The sequence below is a fragment of the Oncorhynchus masou genome, chromosome 24 (assembly GCF_036934945.1).
Source record: "Oncorhynchus masou masou isolate Uvic2021 chromosome 24, UVic_Omas_1.1, whole genome shotgun sequence".
Classification (NCBI taxonomy): domain Eukaryota; kingdom Metazoa; phylum Chordata; class Actinopteri; order Salmoniformes; family Salmonidae; genus Oncorhynchus; species Oncorhynchus masou.
The window spans coordinates 98,579,840-98,601,921 of NC_088235.1; the positions used below are offsets into that span (position 1 = coordinate 98,579,840).

A 22,082-nucleotide genomic window follows, 5' to 3' on the forward strand; every position below is an offset into this window, starting at 1 on the left:
ATCAGGTCCATTACAGTGAATAGAGATACAGTAGATATACAGTATCAGGTCCATTACAGTCAGAGATACAGTAGATACTCTAGATATAGTGTAGAGATATAGTAGATACAGTAGAGTGATAGATATATAGTAGAGAGACAGTATAGCGATAGTGTAGATACAGTTTAAGTCGGAAGTTTACAAACACTTAGGTTGGAGTCATTTAAAACTTGTTTTTCAAACCACTCCACAAATTTCTTGATATGAACTATAGTTTTGACAAGTCGGTTAGGACATTTACTTTGTGCATGACACAAGTAATTTTTCCAACAATTGTTTACAGAGAGATTATTTCACTTATAATTCACTGTATCACAATTCCAGTGGGTCAGAAGTTTACATACATGGCTTTAGAAGCTTTAATTGACAACATTTGAGTCAATTGGAGGTGCACCTATGGATGTATTTCAAGGTCTACCTTCAGTCTCAGTGCCTCTTTGCTTGACATCATGGGGAAATCAAAAGAAATCAGCCAAGACTTCAGAAAAACAATTGTAGACCTGGTTTATCCTTGGGAGCAATTTTCAAATGCCTGAAGGTACCACTTTCATCTGTACAAACAATAGTAGGCAAGTATAAACACCATGGGATCACGCAGCCGTAATACCGCTCAGGAAGGAGACGCGTTCTGTCTCCTGGAGATTAATGTACTTTGGCGCGAAAAGTGAAAATCAATCCCAGAACAACAGCAAAGGACCTTGTGAAGATGCTGGAGGAAACAGGTACACAAGTATCTATATCCACAGTAAAACACGTCCTATATCGACTTAACCTGAAAGGCCGCTCAGCAAGGAAGAAGCCACTGCTCCAAAACTGCCATCAAAAAAAACCAGACTATGGTCTGAAACTGCACATGGGGACAAAGATCATACTTTTTGGAGAAATGTCCTCTGGTCTGATGAAACAAAAATAGAACTGTTTGGCCATAATGACCATCGTTATGTTTGGGGGGAAAAGGGGGAGGTTTGCAAGCCGAAGAACACCATCCCAACCGTGAAGCACGGGGGTGGCAGCATCATGTTGTGGGGGTGCTTTTCTGCAGGAGGGACTGGTGCACTTCTCAAAATAGATGGCATCATGAGGGGGGTAAATTATGTGGATAGATTGAAGCAACATCTCAAGACATCAGTCAGGAAGTTAAAGCTTGGTCACAATGTCTCTTCCAAATGGACATTGACCCCAAGCACACTTCCAAAGTTGTGGCAAAATGGCTTTAGGACAACAAAGTCAAGGTATTGGAGTGGCCATCACAAAGCCCTGACCTCAATCCCATAGAAAATTTGTGGGCAGAACTGAAAAAGCATGTGCAAGCAAGGAGGCCTACAAACCTGATTCAGTTACACCAGCTCCGTCAGGAGGAATGGGCCAAAATTCACCCAACTTACTGTGGGAAGCTTGTGGAAGGCTACCTGAAACGTTTGACCCAAGTTAAACAATTTAAAGGAAATGCTATCAAATACTAATTGAGTGTATGTAAACTTCTGACCCACTGGGAATGTGATGAAAGAAATAAAAGCTGAAATAAATAATTCTCTCTACTATTATTCTGACATTTCAAATTCTTAAAATAAAGTGGTGATCCTAACTGACCTAAGACAGTGAATTTTTACTAGGATTAAATGTCAGGAATTGTGAAAAAAAGAGTTTAAATGTATTTGGCTAAGGTGTATGTAAACTTCTGACTTCAACTCTATATAGTAGAGATACAGTTTCAGGTCCATTAGTGAGTAGAGCATCTCTCTCATTGTAGGGCACAGTATGCTCCTCTATTCTGCTGTCTCTGCTCACCTATGTACTCTGGGTGTATGTCATTAATCTAAGTTGTACCTTTACCATACAGCATATGACCTCTAACTCTCTATATCTCTGTCCCTAGCTGCACAACAGACCGCCAACGAAGGGAGGATCAAGGCAGAGGAGGAGGCCAGGATACTGGTGGTCAATCAAGAGGAGGCAAAGAAGATAGAGGAGACCAAGATAGTGGAGGTTAAGCAACAGGATGTGAAAAAGGGGGTGGTTAAGAAGGTGAAGAAGAAAGTGGTGGTGACGTCACACAGCCTGACCGAGCTGCACACGCTCAGACAGCGCCTGGAGGAGGCGGAGGCGGGGCTTACCCAGCACATCCATATCTGTCTGGGAGAGGACGGAGCGCACGACTGTGGCCTGAGGATTATCCAACTAGAGGTACATACACACATGGACGCCACACATGAACGCACGCACGCACACACATACAATATACTGTACATCCTAGGAGTACTACTGTGTATGTAGGGTTAGGTTTGTGCATGTGACTAAATGTGTGCTTTTTCCCCAGTCTGTACAGAGGGATGTGAACTCTATCCGTGAGGAGTCCCAGCGTCTGAATGAGCATGTTCTGAAGGAACTAGAGAGTATGACTGACTCTGACAAGGCCACGTTCTTACGCAGCCAACTCAGCCTCATCAACGAGAGACTGGGCAGTCTGGACGGGTGCTCCACCGCCTACCTACAGAGGTAAATATTATGCTGTATGAACATACACACAGCCTGAAAGGGTTCTCTGCAGAATACCCATATAACTACTCCATACACAGACAAACTCATCCATACACACACTCAACACTCATTGCTCAAATTGAACTAATTTGTTCTGACGAATTCTCTCTCTCTTCCCGCTCTCTCTCTCTTCCCTCTTTCTTTCTTTCTTTCTTTCTTTCTTTCTTTCTTTCTTTCTTTCTTTCTTTCTTTCTTTCTCTCTTTCTCTCTTTCTCTCCTCGTTCTTCCCGCCCTTTCCCACTCCAAGGTTGCGGGCTCTAAGGGCCCTCCTGGAGAGTGAGTCCAGGGCTGAGGACATCATTAAGGTTCATGAGGCCAGACTGACAGAGAAGGAGACCACATCCCTGGATCCTGCAGAGGTGGAGGACTACAGGTCCACTCTGAAGGTAACAGTTACTGTTTGAAACACAAGCCCCAAAACATTGGGAATGGGAGTGACTGTCACATCAATGATTAAGTCAGTCATTTAGCTGTGTGTGGTGCTCCTAGGCTAAATGTTCCGTTGTGTGTAAATGCTTTGAAGTCAGTAAGTTTTGTGATTATTACTATTCCCGGTATGTACTCTGTAAAGGCCAGTTAGCTTTGTGATTATTACTATTCCCGGTATGTACTCTGTAAAGGCCAGTTAGCTTTGTGATTCAAATCTCAGATGTTCTGTTGTATGTGTAGAGTATGAGGGCCGAGCTGGAGGGGAAGAGGGACGTCCTGGTCTCCATGGAGACAGAGCTCGGGAAGGCAGTCCACTGGAACGGCCAGGTGGGCGGAGCCTTCCACAGGTGTGACGTGGACCTGTCCAGATACAGTGAACAAGTCACCCAGCTGTCTGACCGCTGGAGACGCCTCCAGAGCCAGATAGACTTCAGGTATACAGACCTCTCTATATCTTATCTATGCACACCTCTTTGGTTCCATATCTCACTCAAGACATTTACCTCCGTCTCTAGCTGTATCTGTTTTGTTGTCCCTCTGACTTCTGTATATAGAGTCCTGTTCTCCATACCTATCCAACTTGTGATGTACCTCCTTCCTTTACTTTGTGATGACTTCAAACATTTACTATTGATGACCATTTTTTTTATTTTTTTTATATATACCCCAAAATATTTTTTACCTGTATCTCTTGCTTTTCCTCTCTCAGACTGAGGGACCTAGAGGGGTACCAGGGGCAACTCCAGCAGTACACCACCACTAGCTCAGTCCTCAGTGAGTGGATCGGTACCACGCGTCAGAAACAGGACGCCCTGCAGGCCACCAAGATAGACAACATCACAGCCCTGGATGAACACCTCAACCAGCAGAAGGTCGGTCAGTCAGTCAGTCAGTCAGTCAGTCAGTATAATTGTTCAGGGCAATATAATCAACATATGGATGTTTTTGTGTGTTTGTCTAGGCTCTGAACTCTGAGATCAAGGTGAAGAGAGAGAGTGTTGAGAGTGTTCTGAGAGACACTGATGCCTGTGTGAACTCCATCAAGGTAAGGGCTCTCACATCTGGCCCATGTATTACTATACCCGTCATAGGAATGTACTGCTTTTCCTGTATTCTATTCCTGGGAATTTAAGATATATTTGTTTTCAGGATTATGAGCTGGAGTTGGCTTCATACAGTGCTGGTCTAGAGACTCTACTGAACATCCCTATGAAGAGGACCATGACACAGTCTCCTTCTACTCAGCTCACAGAGGAGGTAAAAATCATAGCTCCACTAAGTCACTCAAACATATACTGTTTACTTATACAGGTGCATACACTACATGTACATCTGTTACCGAGTGCCTTCAGTGTCAAGGTGAATCTAGCCTCATACATACAAACTCTGCTTTACCCCGGGTTAGAAACCCAGTAAACAGGTAGACCTGCGTCCCTAGTCCGGTGTATTCGGTACCCAATATGTTAACAATGTTACCACTGAGTTGAGTGTGTGTTTAGGTGACTTTGTGTTACCGAGTAGTTTGGATATTTCCGTTATTAACTGTGTGCTGTATGCCCTCTCCCAGGCTACTCTACTGCAGACCCGTTACATCGAGCTGCTCACTCTGTCTGGTGACTACTACAAATACCTGGGAGAACTACACAAGAACATGGAAGAGCTCAAGGTACTGAGAGGAACCACACTGACCGCCTGTAGAATCAATCTGTTCAGCTGTTTTTTACAACGATGAGCTTTTAGACCTTCTGCATTTTAATTTCATTTATTTTCCATGTTTTAATGAATACATTGGAAATCTTATTCAGTCTTATAACTGGTAAATCTAACATTGCATTATTATTATTATATTACATCTAAAATATTAGTTCTGTACTAAGGCATCTAAAGTGATACTATTTTGGTTGCATATGCTCCTTAATATTTTGCTGTGCAACCTGCATGTAATAATAATGTTGTAATGATTGAAAACGGATCGTTTTTAGCCCAAACAGTTCCAAAGATGAATTCATTTACCCGAGTATACCTCCTCCACCCAAAAACATGCAGAAAGGGTCAAACATGTAAAAGGAGGCCATTTCAGGAATAATTACTTTTTTAGGCCTTGCTAATGAATTGAAGTTTAAATTATTATTACATTCTAAAATATGTGAGAATGTGGACACACCTGACTAAATAGATTGGATGCATGGCAGTTTTTCTGTAGACTATGTGGCCGACGCAGGCTCACATAATAAAACCATGAATAGCGGTAGCATTAATCTCACCATTGCTGTTTTTATCATGAGAAAGTGACCAAAAAACAGGTAATTTTTTTTAATGGAAAGATTTGTATGGAAAGCCAAGTTGAAGCCAACATTAGATGTTGTTGTCCTCATAATAACCACCTGGTTTTACCTCAGCGGAGTACTGCAACACCCTTCAGTTGAAGCAACGGGAAACAAATGAAAGTGGCCACATCTCTCACAAAAACTAATCAAAAATAAAATTACAGATAATTATAAGGGAGCAGGAGAATTTATAAATTGGCTACAATAATTATAATAACTTTTCAAGCACCAAGTTGAGGAAATTTCAGTTTTTCAAGGTAATCCTATTCTAGTACTTCAATTTATGAACTCTAAATTCAAGTTCAAGTAGGCTACTTCAAGCCTCTTGTATTGCTTACAATTGCAGGTCAAAATGTATTTGTCATGTTATTTCATGACCTGATCATATTGTCAATAAGCCCACTAGGCTATGTAATTTGTTGTCATTATATCCAGAATACTTAATAGGAACAGCTTTGGGTGTTACAAAATAGTCTATCCTACACAATTGTGCACAGTAAACTCAGAGGCACAAAAACATATGCAACCATGAACTCAGTACCTTGATGGTTTCTCTGTTAAATCAAAGGAGACCCTGCTGTAAATCAAACAGACAACAACAGATGGTCAACATCAATTCACTAGGGATATTAGATCCAACGTGGATCCAGGCACAACTGTCTTTCCTGGCATAACAAATGAGAAAACAAAATATTCAAAGACTTTTTTTTCCAGCACTTGCCTGCACTATCAAAACAGATGTTCGTCACTTAACAGACACCAAATGTGCATCCAACAAGTATTATGCATAATTATTGAAGATCCACATTTATAACAATATTGATTTAGGTGTTAAGTATCAAGGTAAGGCAACTCTTTCGGTTAGAAGAATTTGATTTTGCAATGCATACATTATTTTAGAAGCCCATAAACTGTTTTCACCCTGTAACATAAGGAAACAAAATGTTATGTAGTTACACTGCATTTCTGAGATCTCTATACAAAAAACATAAGAATCCTGGCTCTAGCTGTCTTACAAGGTTCAAGTTCAATGTCTAATTGAGCTGATTAATGCTTAATATATTGCATACAGCTGAAGTCGGAAGTTTACATACACCTTAGCCAAATACATTTTAATCCGAGTAACAATTCCCTGTCTTAGGTCAGTTAGGATCACCACTTTATTTTAAGTATGTGAAATGTCCGAATAATATTAGAGAGTGATTTATTTCAGCTTTTATTTCTTTCATCACATTCCCAGTGGGTCAGAAGTTTACATACATTCAATTCATATTTGGTAGCATTGCCTTTAAATTGTTTAACTTGGGTCAAACATTTCAGGTAACCTTCCACAAGCTTCCCACAATAAGTTGGGTGAATTTTGGCCCATTCCTCCTGACAGAGCTGGTGTAACTGAGTTAGGTTTGTAGGCCTCCTTGCTCGCATGCGCTTTTTAAGTTCTGCCCACAAATCTTCTATAGGATTCAGGTCAGGCTTTGTGATGGTCATTCCAATACCTTGACTTTGTTGTCCTTAAGCCATTTTGCCCCAACTTTGGAAGGGGTCATTGTCCATTTGGAAGACCCATTTGCAACCAAGCTTTAACTTCCTGACTGATGTCTTGAGATGTTGCTTCAATATATCCACATCATTTTCCCTCATCATGATGCCATCTATTTTGTGAAGTGCACCAGTCCCTCCTGCAGCAAAGCACCCCCACAACATGATGTTGCCACCCCCGTGCTTCACGGTTGGGATGGTGTTCTTTGGCTTGCAAGCCTCCCCCTATTCCCTCCAAACATAATGATGGTTATTATGGCCAAACAGATCTATTTTTGTTTTATAAGGCCAGAGGACATTTCTCCAAAAAACTATGACCTTTGTCCCCATGTGCTTTGCTGGGGTGGCAGGTATCCTAGTGGTTAGAGCGTTGAACTAGTAACAGGAAGGTTACAAGATCGAATCCCCGAGCTGACAAGGTAAAAATCTGTCGTTCTGCCCTGAACAAGGCAGTTAACTCACTGTTCCTAGGCCGTCATTGAAAATGAGAATTTGTTCTTAACTGACTTGCCTAGTTAAATAAAGGTCAAAAAAGTGTGCAGTTGCAAACCGTAGACCAGCTTTTTTATGGAAAATAAGTATTTGGTCACCTACAAACAAGCAAGATTTCTGACTCTCGCAGACCTGTAACTTCTTCTTTAAGAGGCTCCTCTGTCCTCCACTCGTTACCTATATTAATGGCACCTGTTTGAACTTATCAGTATAAAAGACACCTGTCCACAACCTCAAACAGTCACACTCCAAATTCCACAATAGCCAAGACCAAAGAGCTGTCAAAGGACACCAGAAACAAAATTGTAGACCTGCACCAGGCTGGGAAGACTGAATCTGCAATAGGTAAGCAGCTTGGTTTGAAGAAATCAACTGTGGGAGCAATTATTAGGAAATGGAAGACATACAAGACCACTGATAATCTCCCTCGATCTGGGACTCCACGCAAGATCTCACCCCGTGGGGTCAAAATGATCACAAGAACGGTGAGCAAAAATCCCAGAACCACACGGGGGGACCTAGTGAATGACCTGCAGAGAGCTGGGACCAAAGTAACAAAGCCTACCATCAGTAACACACTACACCGCCAGGGACTCAAATCCTGCAGTGCCAGACGTGTTCAACCTGCTTAAGCCAGTACATGTCCAGGCCCATTTGAAGTTTGCTAGAGAGCATTTGGATAGTCCAGAAGAAGATTGGGAGAATGTCATATGGTCAGATGAAACCAAAATATAACTTTTTGGTAAAAACTCAACTCGTTGTGTTTGGAGGACAAAGAATGCTGAGTTGCATCCAAAGAACACCATACCTACTGTGAAGCATGGGGGTGGAAACATTATGCTTTGGGGTTGTTTTTCTGCAAAGGGACCAGGGCGACTCATCCGTGTAAAGGAAAGAATGATTGGGGCCATGTATCGTGAGATTTTGAGTGAAAACCTCCTTCCATCAGCAAGGGCATTGAAGATGAAACGTGGCTGGGTCTTTCAGCATGACAATGATCCCAAACACACCGCCCAGGCAACGAAGGAGTGGCTTCGTAAGAAGCATTAAGGTCCTGGAGTGGCCTAGCCAGTCTCCAGACCTCAACCCCATAGAAAATCTTTGGAGGGAGTTGAAAGTCTGTTGCCCAGCAACAGCCCCAAAACATCACTGCTCTAGAGGAGATCTGCATGGAGGAATGGGCCAAAATACCAGCAACAGTGTGTGAAGACTTACAGAAAACATTTGACCTCTGTCATTGCCAACAAAGGGTATATAACAAAGTATTGAGAAACTTTTGTTATTGACCAAATACTTATTTTCCACCATAATTTGCAAATAAATTCATAAAAAATCCTACAATGTGATTTTCTGGATTTTTTAAATCATATTGTCTGTCATAGTTGAAGTGCACCTATGATGAAAATTACAGGCCTCATCTTTTTAAGTGGGAGAACTTGCACAATTGGTGGCTGACTAAATACTTTTGCCCCACTGTAGAGACTTTTGTACCTGTTTCCTCCAGCATCTTCACATGGTCCTTTGCTGTTGTCCTGGGATTGATTTGCACATTTCGCACCAAAGTACGTTCTTCTCTCGGAGACAGAACGCATCTCCTTCCTGAGAGGTATGACGGCTGCGTGGTCCCATGGTGTTTATACTTTCGTACTATTGTTTGTACAGATGAACATGGTACCTTCAAACGTTTGGAAATTGCTCCCAAGGATGAACCAGACTGAGGTCTTGGCTGATTTTTATTGATTTTTCCCATGATGTCAAGCAAAGAGGCACTGAGTTTGAAGGTAGGCCTTGAGATACATCCACAGGTACACCTCCTATTGACTCAAATCATGTAAATTAGCCTATCAGAAGCTTCTAAAGCCATGACATCGTTTTCTGGAATTTTCCAAGCTGTTTAAAGGCACAGTCATCTTAGTGTATGTAAACTTCTGACCCACTGGAGTTGCGAATGATAAGGGAAATAATCTTGTCTGTAAACAATTGTTTGAAAAGTGACTTGTCATGCACAAAGTCGATGTCCTAACCGACTTCCCAGAACTATAGTTTGTTAACAAGAAATGTGTGGAGTGGTTGAAAAACGAGGTTGAATGACTCCAGCCTAAGTGCATTTCAACTTCCGACTTCAACTGTAACGACAACTTACACAGCCGTAAATGCAAGGACAGAAAAGTAAATGTTTTATGTCACATGATTTTGGACAAATCTGTCAAGACACCAACTATGATAAAGGTTTATTAAATCAACTTGTATATGTTCTTGAATATAGCTATGAAATACCCCCATATATCTTAATATAATGACAGAAAAACATTGGCATGTTATTATCATGTTATTATCAATATCAACAGCTGTAACAAGTTGTCCAGTGTAGGAAATCCTCACTGATACCCTAGTTTATAGAAACACCAAATAAAGTACACAAAATAAATACACATTTCTTAGATTTGTCCCAGACTTCAGACTTAGAACATCCAATTTTGTTATTTTCAGATTAAAAAAGTGTTATTTAGAGAGTGAAAACCTGAAAGAAATGGAGAAAATCCTAAACCTGGAAAAACCAAGATAATGGATGGCATGGATAAGAGCATTTGGCCAGTAACCAAAAGGTTGCTGGTTTGAATCCCCAAACCAACTAGGTGAAAACTCTGTCAATGTGCCCTTGAGCAAGGCACTTAACCCGAATTGTTCCTTTGTCGCTCTGGATAAGAGCGTCTAATAAATGACTAAAATGTATATTTGGGACAAAATGGAATTAGACAAATAATAACACCGATTCTATAATGCCCTAATAACTACAGTGCATTCGGAAAGTATTCAGACCCCTTGACTTTTTCCACATTTTCTTACGTTACAGCCTTGTTCTAAAATTGAATCGTTCCCCCCCCCCCCCCCTCAATCAACATACCATACTCCATAATGACAAAACAAAAACAGGTTTTAATTTTTTTGCTAATTTATATTTTTCTTATCACATTTACACAAGTATTCAGACCCTTTACTCAGTACTTTGTTGAAGCACCTTTGTCAGTGATTACAGCCTCGAGTCTTCTTGGGTATGACGCTACAAACTTGGCACACCTGTATTTGGGGAGTTTCTCCCATTCTTCTCTACAGATCCTCTCAAGCTCTGTCAGGTTGGATGGGGAGGGTCGCTGCACAGCTGTTTTCAGGTCTCCAGAGATGTTAGATCGGGTTCAGGTTCTGGCTGGGCCACTCAAGGACATTCAGAGACTTGTCCCAAAGCCACTTTTGTGCTGTTTTGGCTGTGTGCTTAGGGTCATTGTTCTGTTAGAAAGTGAACCTTCGCCCCAGTCTCAGGTCCTGGCATGTTTTCATCAATGATCTCTTTACTTTGCTCCGTTCATCTTTTCCTCGATCCTGACTAGTCTCAGTCTCTACCGCTGAAAACATTCACACAGCATGATGCTGCCAACACCATGCTTCACCATAGGGATGGTGCCAGGTTTCCTCCAGACGTGACACTTGGCATTCAAGTCAAATATTTCAATCTTGGTTTCAACGAGACCAGAGAATCTTGTTCCTCATGGTCTGAGTCCTTTAGGTGCCTATCTGGCAAACTCCAAGCGGGCTGTCATGTGCATTTTACTGAAGAGTGGCTTCCGTGTGGACACGTAACCATAAAGGCCTGATTGATGCAGTGCTGCAGAGATGGTTGTCCTTCTGGAAGTTTATCCCATCTCCAGAGGAATTCTGGAGCTCTGTCAGAGTGACCGTCAGGTTTTTAGTCACCTCCCTGACCAAGGCTCTTCTCCCCCGATTTGTCAGTTTGGCCAGCTCTAGGAAGTGTCTTGGTGGTTAAAAAACCTGGTTCCATTTAAGAATGATGGAGGCCACTGTGTTCTTGGGGACCTTCAATGCTGCAGACATTGTTTTGGTACCCTTCCCCAGATCTGTACCTCAACACAATCCTGTCTCTGAGCTCTACGGACAATTCCTTCGACCTCATGGCTTGGTTTTTGCTCTGACATGCGCACTGTCAACTGTGGGATCAGATATAGACAGGTGTGTGTACCTTTCCAAATCATGTCAATCAATTGAATTTACCACAGGTGGACTCCAATCAAGTTGTAGAACTATCTGAAGGATGATCAATGGAAACAGAATGCACCTGAGATTAATTTTGAGTCTCATAACAAAGGTTCAGAATACGTATTTCTGTTTGTCATTATGGGGTATTGTGCGTAGATTGATGAAGAAAAATTATTTCATACATTTTAGAATAAGGCTGTAATGTTACAAAATGTGGAAAATGGGAAGGGGTCTGAATACTTTCTGAATGCTTAATATTCTACAAATGACTAAGAAATACCGGTCATTAAAATTACAATCAACTTTTTTGCTTTTCATAATAAACAAATACATTTACAGGGTTACCTATTAGTTTCTCAATCGATTAGAAAAATCCTATTTTCTCATGCTCCTATATTTAATGGTGTGCTCCAAACTTTTTTAAGTTGGGAATAGGGCTGTTATGGTGATCGTATTACCTCCACACCAGCGGTCACAAGCAATGACATCGGTCAAATTCCATGTGACTGTTTAGTCACGGTAGTTAGGCTTCTCCAAGCTCTGATGCTGCTCATGGTATTAGTAGCCTACCAAACTTGCTAACTGCCTGGTACTCAACACTCTATTGTCCCTCTAATCACTCTGACATCAATGCAAATGTAATCGAAAATGTAATCAAACACTTCATCAGAGCCTATGAGCTCATGTTGCACAACATTTCTATAGGCTATGATTTCATGAAAAATACAGTGTGATGCCCTCTATTAAAAAGAGGATGATCCCATCAGCGTTCAATAGGCTAGGCCTACTATATTTAATTCTCAACTTTCTTAATATTAAGCGCATTGCTTCTTTACAACAGGAGTATAGCCTACCTGGCTGGCATGAAAATGAACCATGGGAAAAGTGTCCTCCATTCACTTTTTAAGTGCATATATGATATGTATTTTTTTCCCATTTCCCTGATTTGAGACAGGTACATGATACTGGTCCATTCTAAATCAAAACCAATTTCACACCTATATTATTTAGTATATGTAAAGACCAGATTAAATGAAGAAGAGGCTGACATTGTCACCCATCAGACTGACTTGTGAATGATGCCCAGCTTGTGTGAGGTAAGGCTATGGGGGATAGTAGATTGACATAGCCTATTGCTTTTGCTGTTCATTAGGCCTACTCATCTTGTTGGTTGACGAAAAGTAAATGTGGACAGTTCTTCCAATATCTTTAATATGCCGCAAAAGGCATGAATTGTTTTAGGGGACATTACTGTTACACAAAGTGATGCCGCTGGGAAATTCTAGGCATTATCAAGTGCTTGTCAGATTGTGAATTAGAGACTGATGAAGTGTGTACAGCAAAAAAAAACTAGGCAGAGCTCATGCCTTTTCATGCAACTTTTTTTCAAATCATCATTAGAGTCACATCATGCAGTCTTAGAATGTATTAAAATTCAAAACATTTAGCCCAATGTTTGGATCACAACTACAGTTACATAAATAACTCTAAATTAAGCATGTCTGATGTGCTTATGTTAATTTATCGGTCAATTAATGTGAGACTGGCAGTTACAGCATTTGCTTGACAATCACCAGCTGACTAAATTTCATGCACCAGTGCTACCAATGTTTTTTAAATTTTATTAAGAGCCTTGCATGTACTTCCTCCACTCTACCTCACACCTGGACCCGAATCCTTCCTTCTCCTCCTCTAGATGCGTAACACCAGGATTGACCTGTTGGAGGAGGAGCTACGGCTCCTCAAAGAGGATATCGGGTACCGCAACACTAAGATCAGTTCTCTGGAGGAGGCGTTAGCTCGCTACCGGCTGGAGCTGTCCCAGTCGCAGGAGCAGCTCCACTCTGTGGAGGAGGTGAAGAGGAGCAATGCCCTGCAGTGCAGCGTCACCCAGGACTCCCTGGCTTCCACCCACAGCCAACTGAAGGATCTGCAGGAGCAGGTGGCCCGCCTCACATCCCTCATCGAGGAGGAGAAGAGGAAGAGGATGCGGGCGGAGGAACACTACAGGGAGCAGCAGGAGGAGCACGAGCAGGTGCTGAGGAGGAGGCAGAAGGAGCTGGAGGAGGCCAACTGGGCAAAGCTGGAGGTGGAGAAGGGCGTTGGTGACCGGGATAGGGAGGCGGAGAGGCTACGGAGGCAGCTGGAGGAGGAGGTGCGACGCTGCAAGGACCTGGAGCAGGAGCTGTCTAAGGTAAGGAGCCAGTGCAGTGTGGAGATCAGTAACTTAAAGCTCAGCTACGAGTCCCAGATCACCTTCTGCAGGACAGACATCCAGCACCTGTCTGCCCAGAGGGAGGAGGTGGACCAGGGCATCAGACTGCAGTGTGACAAGCTAGAGGCCGAGAGGAGAGACCAGGAGGACCAGCTCAGGAGGCTAAAGGTGTGTCTGAGCCAAGCCGAAGAGCAGAGGAGGAGGGCCGAGGAGGAGGCGCTTGCTCAGAGATCTGTGGTCACAGAGGAGGTGCGGAGGAGGAGGGAGCTGGAGGCTCAGGTGGAGATGTTAGTTAGGGAGAGAGGGGAGGATAGTAATCAGTATAGAGAGGAGGTGTCAGAGCTCACAAAGGCCTTGCAAGAGAGGAGCAGCCAGCATGTTCACCTCACACACAGCCTGGAGGAGGAGCAGAGGAGGAGGAGAGCCCTGGAGGAGGAGAGGATCAGGCTTGAGCTGCTCCTGGGGGAGATTCAGGCCAAGCAGGCCTCCTACTCCCAGGCTGTCACCCGGCTGAGAGAAGTGGAGGAAGAGCTGGTTAGCATCAGTACAGAGTTTAAGAAGGAGAATGGTGAGAAGAACAAGGCAGAGCAGAGTGTAACCAGGTTACAGGGACACGTCAGGGAGCTTCAGGCCACGGCTGATAGGCTAGAGGGGGAGGCGGAGGCCCTGAGGAGAACCAACCAGGAGGAGGTGACCAAGAGGAGACACGTGGAGACAGAGCTCCAGAAAACCACCCACACCATGCGGGAGTACACCAGCACCATCGCCACCCTACGCCGGAGCCAGGAGGAGGCCCAAACCATGGTGAGGAGGGGAGAGGAGGAGCACAGGAAGCTCCAAGTGGAGCTGGAGAGTAGGTTGAAGGAGTTCAAGGCCTCCACTGAGCGCCTGACGTCCCTGAGCTCAGAGCTGAAGTCTCTCCAACAGCAGCTCCTCAATGAGCAGGCTAAAGTCCGCGAGGCAAACATGCGCAATGAAACACTCTACAAGACCATCGAAGAAAAGAGCCTGGCACTCAACGAGAGCTCTGTAGAACGGGAGAGACTCCAGACCCTGACCCAGACACTGACCAAGGAGCGACTGCGGCTCGAGGAGGAGCTGAGGGGAGTGAAGCACGAGAGAGAGGAGTTGCTGATAACCAGGCAGGGGGCTGATTACGAGCTGGTGTCCCAGAACACTGCCCTGGAGCTGCAGCTAAAGAGCAGCTTGAGAAGCAGTGTGGAGACCCAGATCCTCGTGGCAGAGCTCTCTTCAGAGAGGGAGAAACTCAGGATGGAGATAGATCAAGTCCAGAGGCAGGCCATGGAGGTACTTGTCTTGGACCTTTAGAGGTTCATGTCGGACTGTTCTGTGCTTCTCTAAATCAAACTATACTCCTTCAGTAAGTCTTAGTGGAATAGGCTTTAGGCTGGCTGTGGACAAGGCTTTCTCTTGCATGCTGAAATACCTCCTGTTGATACCTGTAATTGTTCTTAGTTTCGTTTTTTTGCTCTAATTAGATTGTGAAACAAGTTGTTCTTCTGTGATGGAATTTGCAAATGCAATCTCTGTTTCCCCTTCTGCCTTCTCTCACAAAACTGTTGTCCCACCCACACCTATACTCTTAGAAAAAAAAGTGTTATCTAGAACCTAAAATAGTTCTTTGGCCCCCTTTGAAGAACCCTTTTTGATTCCATGTTGAACCTTTTTGGGTTCCATATAGGACCCTTTTCACAGTCGGTTCTACATGGAACTCAAAAGAGTTATACGTGGAACCAAAAAGGGTTCTTCCTGTAACCAAAAGGGGTTTTCCTATGGGGACAGCCAAAGAACACTTTCTTTCCCTAAGAGTCTTCTGTGATTGACTAATCAGCATGTTTTTTTGCCATTGCTTGTTTTGTCTAAAATGATCCACAGTGTCTTCATCACTGGTCCTGTGGTGTCTGTCTCTCTAGTGTCATCCTCAAGTCCTTGTCTAGTCTTGAAGTCCCTTTGTCTAGTCTAGATATCAGTCCTAGTCTACTGTCTGCCTATTTCCTTTGTACATTCTAGAAACCTACAATGTACAAATGTGCCGTTAATTGCACTCACTCTTAAGTGTGAATTGTGTTGATGTATCCATGTTGAGGTTTAACTGGTACAGGTTTAACTCTTTACTCTTATCATTTTAATTGACAAATGATAAATGCGCATTGTTTGTGTGTGGGTAAGTTATTGGAGCTGTGTTGTGTTTCTTCAATAACAAAGCATGCTGTCACATGTCATTTATATTGTAAATGCCAAATCAAAATATTTTGACATTTTTAAACAAAATAATTAATTATAATTGCCCCTTCCTCTGTCTCTCTCCTCCACCCCTATCTCCTCTCTTCCTCCCCATCTTTATCCCTCTCCCTCAACCCCTCTTCCCCATCCAGACCTCCTCTCTGATCCAGTCCACCAAGACTCAGTACAGTGAGATGGTGGTGGAGAGAGATGCTCTTCTGCTAAAGCTGAAACAGACAGACCAGGACAGGGCCATGTCCCAGAAGCTGGAGGAAGAACTAAACCGCATCAAACTCTCTCTGGAGTCCGAGTTACGCCTCAAACTGCGTCTGCAGGAGGAGAACGAGAAGGTGTGTAATTGTTATTTTCACTTTTACCGTCTAGAAGCAACTTTAATGAATATATTTATTTAAAATGTCTCAAATAAAATTCATTCATCCATCCATTCCTTTATCCATTCCTTCATACATTCATCCATTCAGGTCAAGAATGACTTCCTGTACTGGAAGGGCCAGTACGAGTCCAAGGAGGGTGCGGTGAGGCAGTTTGACTCTGTGAAGGAGAAACTGGAGCGGGAGAGGAGTTCTCTTGAGACTGAGATTGAGCGGCTGATGAGAGAGTTGAGGGAGGGGGAGGACAGGTATAAGAGCAGGCTGCTGATCACGCAGACCCAGCTCTCTGAATTGACCTCTGTCAGAGACACCCTGGAGGCAGATTTGAGGAAACTCAGGGAGCAGCATAACGCCTGCGCCAAACACACCCAGACGGACGAGAACGAGAAGAAAGACCTGGACCCCGCCACACTGATTTTCGACAGTGTCCGTAAGACCGTGACAGCCAAGCAGTTGCTAGACTGCGGGGTCATCGACAAGTCAACCTATGGCCAGTTGTTGAAGGGTCAGAAGACGGTCCGTGAGGTATCTGTGGACATCAAACTGAATCTGAAAGGGACCGGCATCATCGCTGGTGTTGCTGGAAACTGTCAGGATAAAATGACTCTCACAGAGGCCAAGAGAGCCAACATCCTCTCTGAAGAAAGCGCCACCATGCTGCTGGAGGCACAAGCTGCCACAGGCCACATAGTGGATCCCAGAGCCAATGAGAAGATGTCGGTGGAGGAGGCAATTAAGAGAGGAGTGGTGGATGAGGAGGATAGAGAGAGGTTGCTGGCTGCAGAGGCTGCCTGTCTGGGGTACCGCGACCCCAATACTACCAAGCCCCTGTCAGCAGGCCAGGCTATGAGGAAGGGCCTGATCGATAGAGACACAGCTCTACGGATGCTGCAAGCCCAAGAGTCTGTTGGGGGCATCATAGACCCTGTCCTCAGTGTCTTCCTCCCTAAAGATGCAGCCATGGACCGGGACCTGATTGACGAGGACCTATACAGGGCCTTAAACCAACGACCTGAGTGTTACCTGGACCCAGACACCCAGATGGGAACCAGCTACGTCTCCCTAAAGAGGAGATGCAAGTCCGAACCCACCACTGGTCTCCTGCTCCTCCCTGCCCCAGAGAAGCCCATGACGGTGAAGGGTCTCAGGGGAGAGGTGTCTATCAAGGATCTGATGGATGCTAACCTATTGGAGAAATCGGACATGGACCAACTGAAGGATGGAAAACTGACCAGCCAGGACATCGAGGACCGGTTGAGGTCGTACCTCCGAGGCTCCACCTGCATCGCAGGGGTCTATGACGAGGCCAACCACAAGACCCTATCCATTTACCAGGCCATGAAGGAAGGGTTACTGAGGCCTGGCACAACCCTGGAGCTCCTCGAAGCCCAGGCTGCCTCGGGATTCATGATTGATCCCATCAACAACCTCTGTCTGACCGTGGCCGATGCCTACAAGAGCGGCCTGGCTGGGCCGGAGTTCAAAGACAAACTCTTGTCTGCAGAGAGGGCCGTCACCGGGTACAAAGACCCAGGCACGGACAAGATCATCTCCTTGTTCCAAGCCATAGAGAAGGGGCTGATAGAGAAGGGACATGGGATCCGTCTACTAGAGGCTCAGATTGCCAGTGGGGGCATCATCGACCCCAGGCACAGCCACCGCATCGAGGTGGAGACTGCCTATAAGAAGGGCTACTTCGGCAAGGAGATGAACCAGATCCTGGCAGATGAAGCGGACGTCTCCAAGGGCTTTTTCGATCCCAACAACCAGGACAACCTGACTTATCTCCAGCTAAAGAAACGCTGCATCATAGACCAGAAAACTGGCCTGGTTCTCCTGCCCATCAAGGACAAGAAGAAGGAGCTTCCACAGACAACGACGCAGAAGAATACTCTGAGGAAGAGGAGGGTGGTGATCGTAGACCCAGACACCAATAAGGAGATGAGTGTGAAGGAAGCATACGACAAAGGGCTCATTGACTACGAGACCTTCCTGGAGCTGTCACAGCAGGAGTGTGAGTGGGAGGAGATTACGATCACAGCCCAGGATGGATCCTCGCGATTGGTCATCATCGACAGAAAGACTGAGATCCAGTATGATATCAGAGAGCTGCTAGAGAAGAAGGTGATTGACCAATCAGTGTACGACCAGTACCAATCCCAGAAAATCACTCTCGCACAGTTTGCTAAAATCATCACCAACAAGACCAACTCCACCAGATCCTCCTCCTCAACATCCTCATCCAAAGCTAGAGCATCAGCAACATCAGCATCCTCCCTGTCTTCATCAACCACCACCTCTCAGCGGATCACTTCCAACAAGGCTGAGAAGACGAGCTCCATCATTGGTGGCTCCACCACTGGCAGCTCTACCATAAATGGCTCCAGCATTGGCAGCTCCTCTGTTGGCTCCCTTGGCAGTTCCAACACATATAGAACCACCACCATCAGCTCCTCTACCCAGCCTGATGGCTCTCCCTCCCACAGCTCCCTGAAGAACATCGCTAGCATCTCTGTCTCCCTGGCTGGCCCTGCTGAAGCTGTGGTCTTGGATGGGGAGCGAAGCCCTGTGGGTGCCATCTTTGACATGGAGGCCCTAGAGAAGATCTCCATCTCTGAGGCCCACAAACGTGGGCTGGTGGACAGCATCTCTGCCCAGAGACTACTGGAGGCCCAGGCTTGCACAGGAGGCATTGTAAACCCTTCCGATGGCAGGCGCCTGTCCATCCAGGAGGCCTCCCGCCAGGGAATCATCGAGAATGACATGGCTACCAGGCTGAAGCCCGCCCAGAAGGCCTACATTGGGTTTGAAGACGTCAAGTGTAAACGCAAGATGTCTGCCGCCGAGGCCATGAGGGAGAAGTGGCTTCCCTATGAGGCGGGCCACCGCTTCCTGGAGTTCCAGTTTGTCACTGGAGGCCTGTACGACCCGGAGCTGGGCTGCAGGAGAACCATCGAGGAAGCTCTCAAAGTGGGCTGGCTGGACGGGAGGGCAGCCCAGAAGCTCCAGGACATGAGGCACCACGCCAAGAACCTAACCTGTCCCAAGACAAAGCTGAAGATCTCTTATAAAGAAGCGTTGGATAACTGCTTGTTGGAGGAGAATACGGGAGTCAAGATGCTCCAAGCTGCCTCCACCTCCTCCAGAGGGATCAGTAGTCCGTACAACTTCTCTTCGGCTCCCGGGTCCACCTCGGGCTCCAGGACCGGGTCGAGGACGGGCTCACGAAGAGGCAGTGTGGACCTGGGGTCGCCTAGCTCCTCCAGCCGATACAGCGTCATAAGCAGCTCCACCTACAGCCGCACCTCCTTCAGTTCTAGTTCCATTTCATAGGGAAAAGAAGGAAAACTATTCATTAATTCATTAACTTAGTTGTCTTAATCTTTGCATACTTTCAGTTTTTACATATTACCTTTTGCTTTACTTATGAAAGTAAAACCTACTTATTGGTCAGTTAGAAATGTGCCTGTCCTAGATAGAGGTACCATCACATGCTGTTTATTCTGTTTAAAGTGGTAAAAGATGGATAAGAATGGAAAAACACATTCATAGGTGTTTGAATTGAAGTAAATTTTTAAGTAAAACTTTGTATACTGAACAAAAATATAAAACGCAACATGGAACAATTTCAAAGATTTTACTGAGTTACAGTATATATAAGGAAATCAGTTAATTTAAATAAATAAATTAGGTCCTAATCTATGGATTTCACATGACTGGGCAAGGGTGCAGTCTTTTTGGGCCTTGGAGGTCATAGGCCCACCCACTTGGCAGCCAGGCGCACCCACTGGGGAGCCAGGCCCAGCCAATCACAATGAGTTTTTTCCCCACAAAAGGGCTTTGTTACAGATAGAAATAGTCCTCAGCAACCCCCCACATACACCCCCCTCAGACAATCCCCCAGGTCAGAAGCCGGATGTGGAGGTCTTGGGCTGGCGTAGTTACACGTGGTCTGCGCTTGTGAAGCCGGTTGGACGTACTGCCAAATTCTCTAAAAATGACATTGGATGTAGCTTATTGTAGAGAAATTAACATTAAATTCTCTGGCAACAGCTCTGGTGAACAATCCCGCAGTCAGCATGCCAATTGCACACTCCTTCAAAACTTGAGACATCTGTGGCATTGTGTTGTGTGACAAAACATTTAAAAGTGGCCTTTTATGGTCTCCAGCACAAGGTGCACCTATGCAATGATCATGCTGTTTAATCAGCTTCTTGATATGCCACACCTATCAGGTAGATGGATTATCTTGGTAAAGGAGAAATGCTCACTAACAGGGATGCAAACAAATGTGTGCGCAGAATGAGAGAAATAATCTTTTTGTGTACAAGGAGCATTTCTGGGATTTTTTATTTCATCTCATGAAATATGGGACCAACACTTTACATATTACGTTTATATTTTTGTTCAGTGTAAATTGGCTTTGTTCTCTCAGACAGCATGATATGGCCACTTGGTTGTCAGACATTATTTTTCCAAACTCCATAGTACTGCAGTTTAAATTTGATTAATTTTGGTAACAATAATTTTAAAATGTAATGAATGTATAAAAGGTTGGATGGGAGAGGGTTAGTGTCTTATGTGTGTTTTGAAGAACATTAATAGGTGTTACGTTTACTCTGAATTTGGAAGTACAGTAGTGTTTCTTGCATGGGATGTGAGGTGTCATAACATTGCTTAGTGTTTATACTGTTAGTGTAATATGGGTCTGTCTTCTTTTAACACATGGTAACAATTTTTCTATTTCTCCAAATAAAATGTTACATCATTGCACTTGTGTCTGTGAAATAGCCTATAATATCATGTGGTCAATAAGATTGTGATGATTTTGGTACGAATACATGAAAATACCACACTAAGCCAAAGATATGAGCATCATGACATGTATGATATTGTGTGAAATAAACACAGAACTTGTTAATGATCGTTTAGAATACGTGTCAAACTCATTCCGTGGAGGGCCAGTGTCTGCGGATTTTTCACTCCTCCCTTGTACTTGATTGATGATTTAAGGTCACTGATTAGCAAGGAACTCCCCTCACCTGGTTGTCTTAATTCAAAGGAAAAAAACAAAAACCAGCAGACATTAGGCCTTCCATGGAATGAGTTTGACACCCCTGGTTTAGACTCTGCCAGATTGCTCTCACATAAAACCTAAATGTTCCTGGTCAGAGTTTTTTTCAAAATCAAGTTTAGAGAATAAATAACAGTCAAATAATGAATCGTATAAATCGTCCAATTTTCAAGTATACAAGTCTGTCAAACTTGAATTTGTGAATTCAACTCACTAGATTCTAGATTCTAGTGAGTTGGACTCAGACATTGGATTGCAGTAGACCAGGTATTCCCAAACGGGTACACACAATGCTGTCGGTGGTATGCCAAATAAAAATGTGATTCACATTTAATTATTTTTCTATTATTTCTTCACATTTTCAAACAGCCCATTTATATTTTCCAACGGAGCTCTACATTTGGTTGAGGTTTTTTTCTCACCTGAGTAGCCTCGTTTCACTGCCAAAAATCAAATTAAAACATCAATGTCAGATACAGGTAGCCTAGTCAAATAATTAGCATCCAATCACATGAACTGTTACTCTCTCGTGGGAATTCCACTAACGGTCCGTATGTAGCCAAACGTACAGTGGCTTGTGAAAGTATTCACCCCCTTGGCATTTGTCCTATTTTGTTGCCTTACAACCTGGAATTAAAATGTATTTTGCGGGGGTTTGTATCATTTGATTTACACAACGTCTACCACTTTGAAGATGCTAAATATTTTTTATTGTGGAACAAACAAGAAATAACACCGAAAAA

General features: G+C 44.1%; 1 protein-coding gene across 3 annotated transcripts in view; it reads left to right on the forward strand.

Annotated features, from left to right (window-relative positions):
- The window catches only part of LOC135513093 (desmoplakin-B-like), a 44,020-nt gene extending 22,985 nt beyond the window's left edge, over positions 1-21,035 (forward strand). Inside the window, exons 14-24 of one of the 3 annotated variants that reach the window (XM_064935789.1) lie at positions 1,916-2,223; positions 2,357-2,535; positions 2,825-2,963; positions 3,247-3,440; positions 3,716-3,878; positions 3,968-4,051; positions 4,156-4,263; positions 4,574-4,672; positions 13,111-14,937; positions 16,026-16,223; positions 16,356-21,035. In XM_064935789.1, the coding sequence (XP_064791861.1) occupies positions 1,916-2,223; positions 2,357-2,535; positions 2,825-2,963; positions 3,247-3,440; positions 3,716-3,878; positions 3,968-4,051; positions 4,156-4,263; positions 4,574-4,672; positions 13,111-14,937; positions 16,026-16,223; positions 16,356-19,598 (6,542 nt within the window). In that variant the 3' untranslated portion in view covers positions 19,599-21,035. The remainder of the gene's footprint in view (positions 1-1,915; positions 2,224-2,356; positions 2,536-2,824; positions 2,964-3,246; positions 3,441-3,715; positions 3,879-3,967; positions 4,052-4,155; positions 4,264-4,573; positions 4,673-13,110; positions 14,938-16,025; positions 16,224-16,355) is intronic. The other 2 variants (XM_064935790.1, XM_064935791.1) reach the window with 2 other exon arrangements.
- Positions 21,036-22,082: the final 1,047 nt, after the last annotated feature.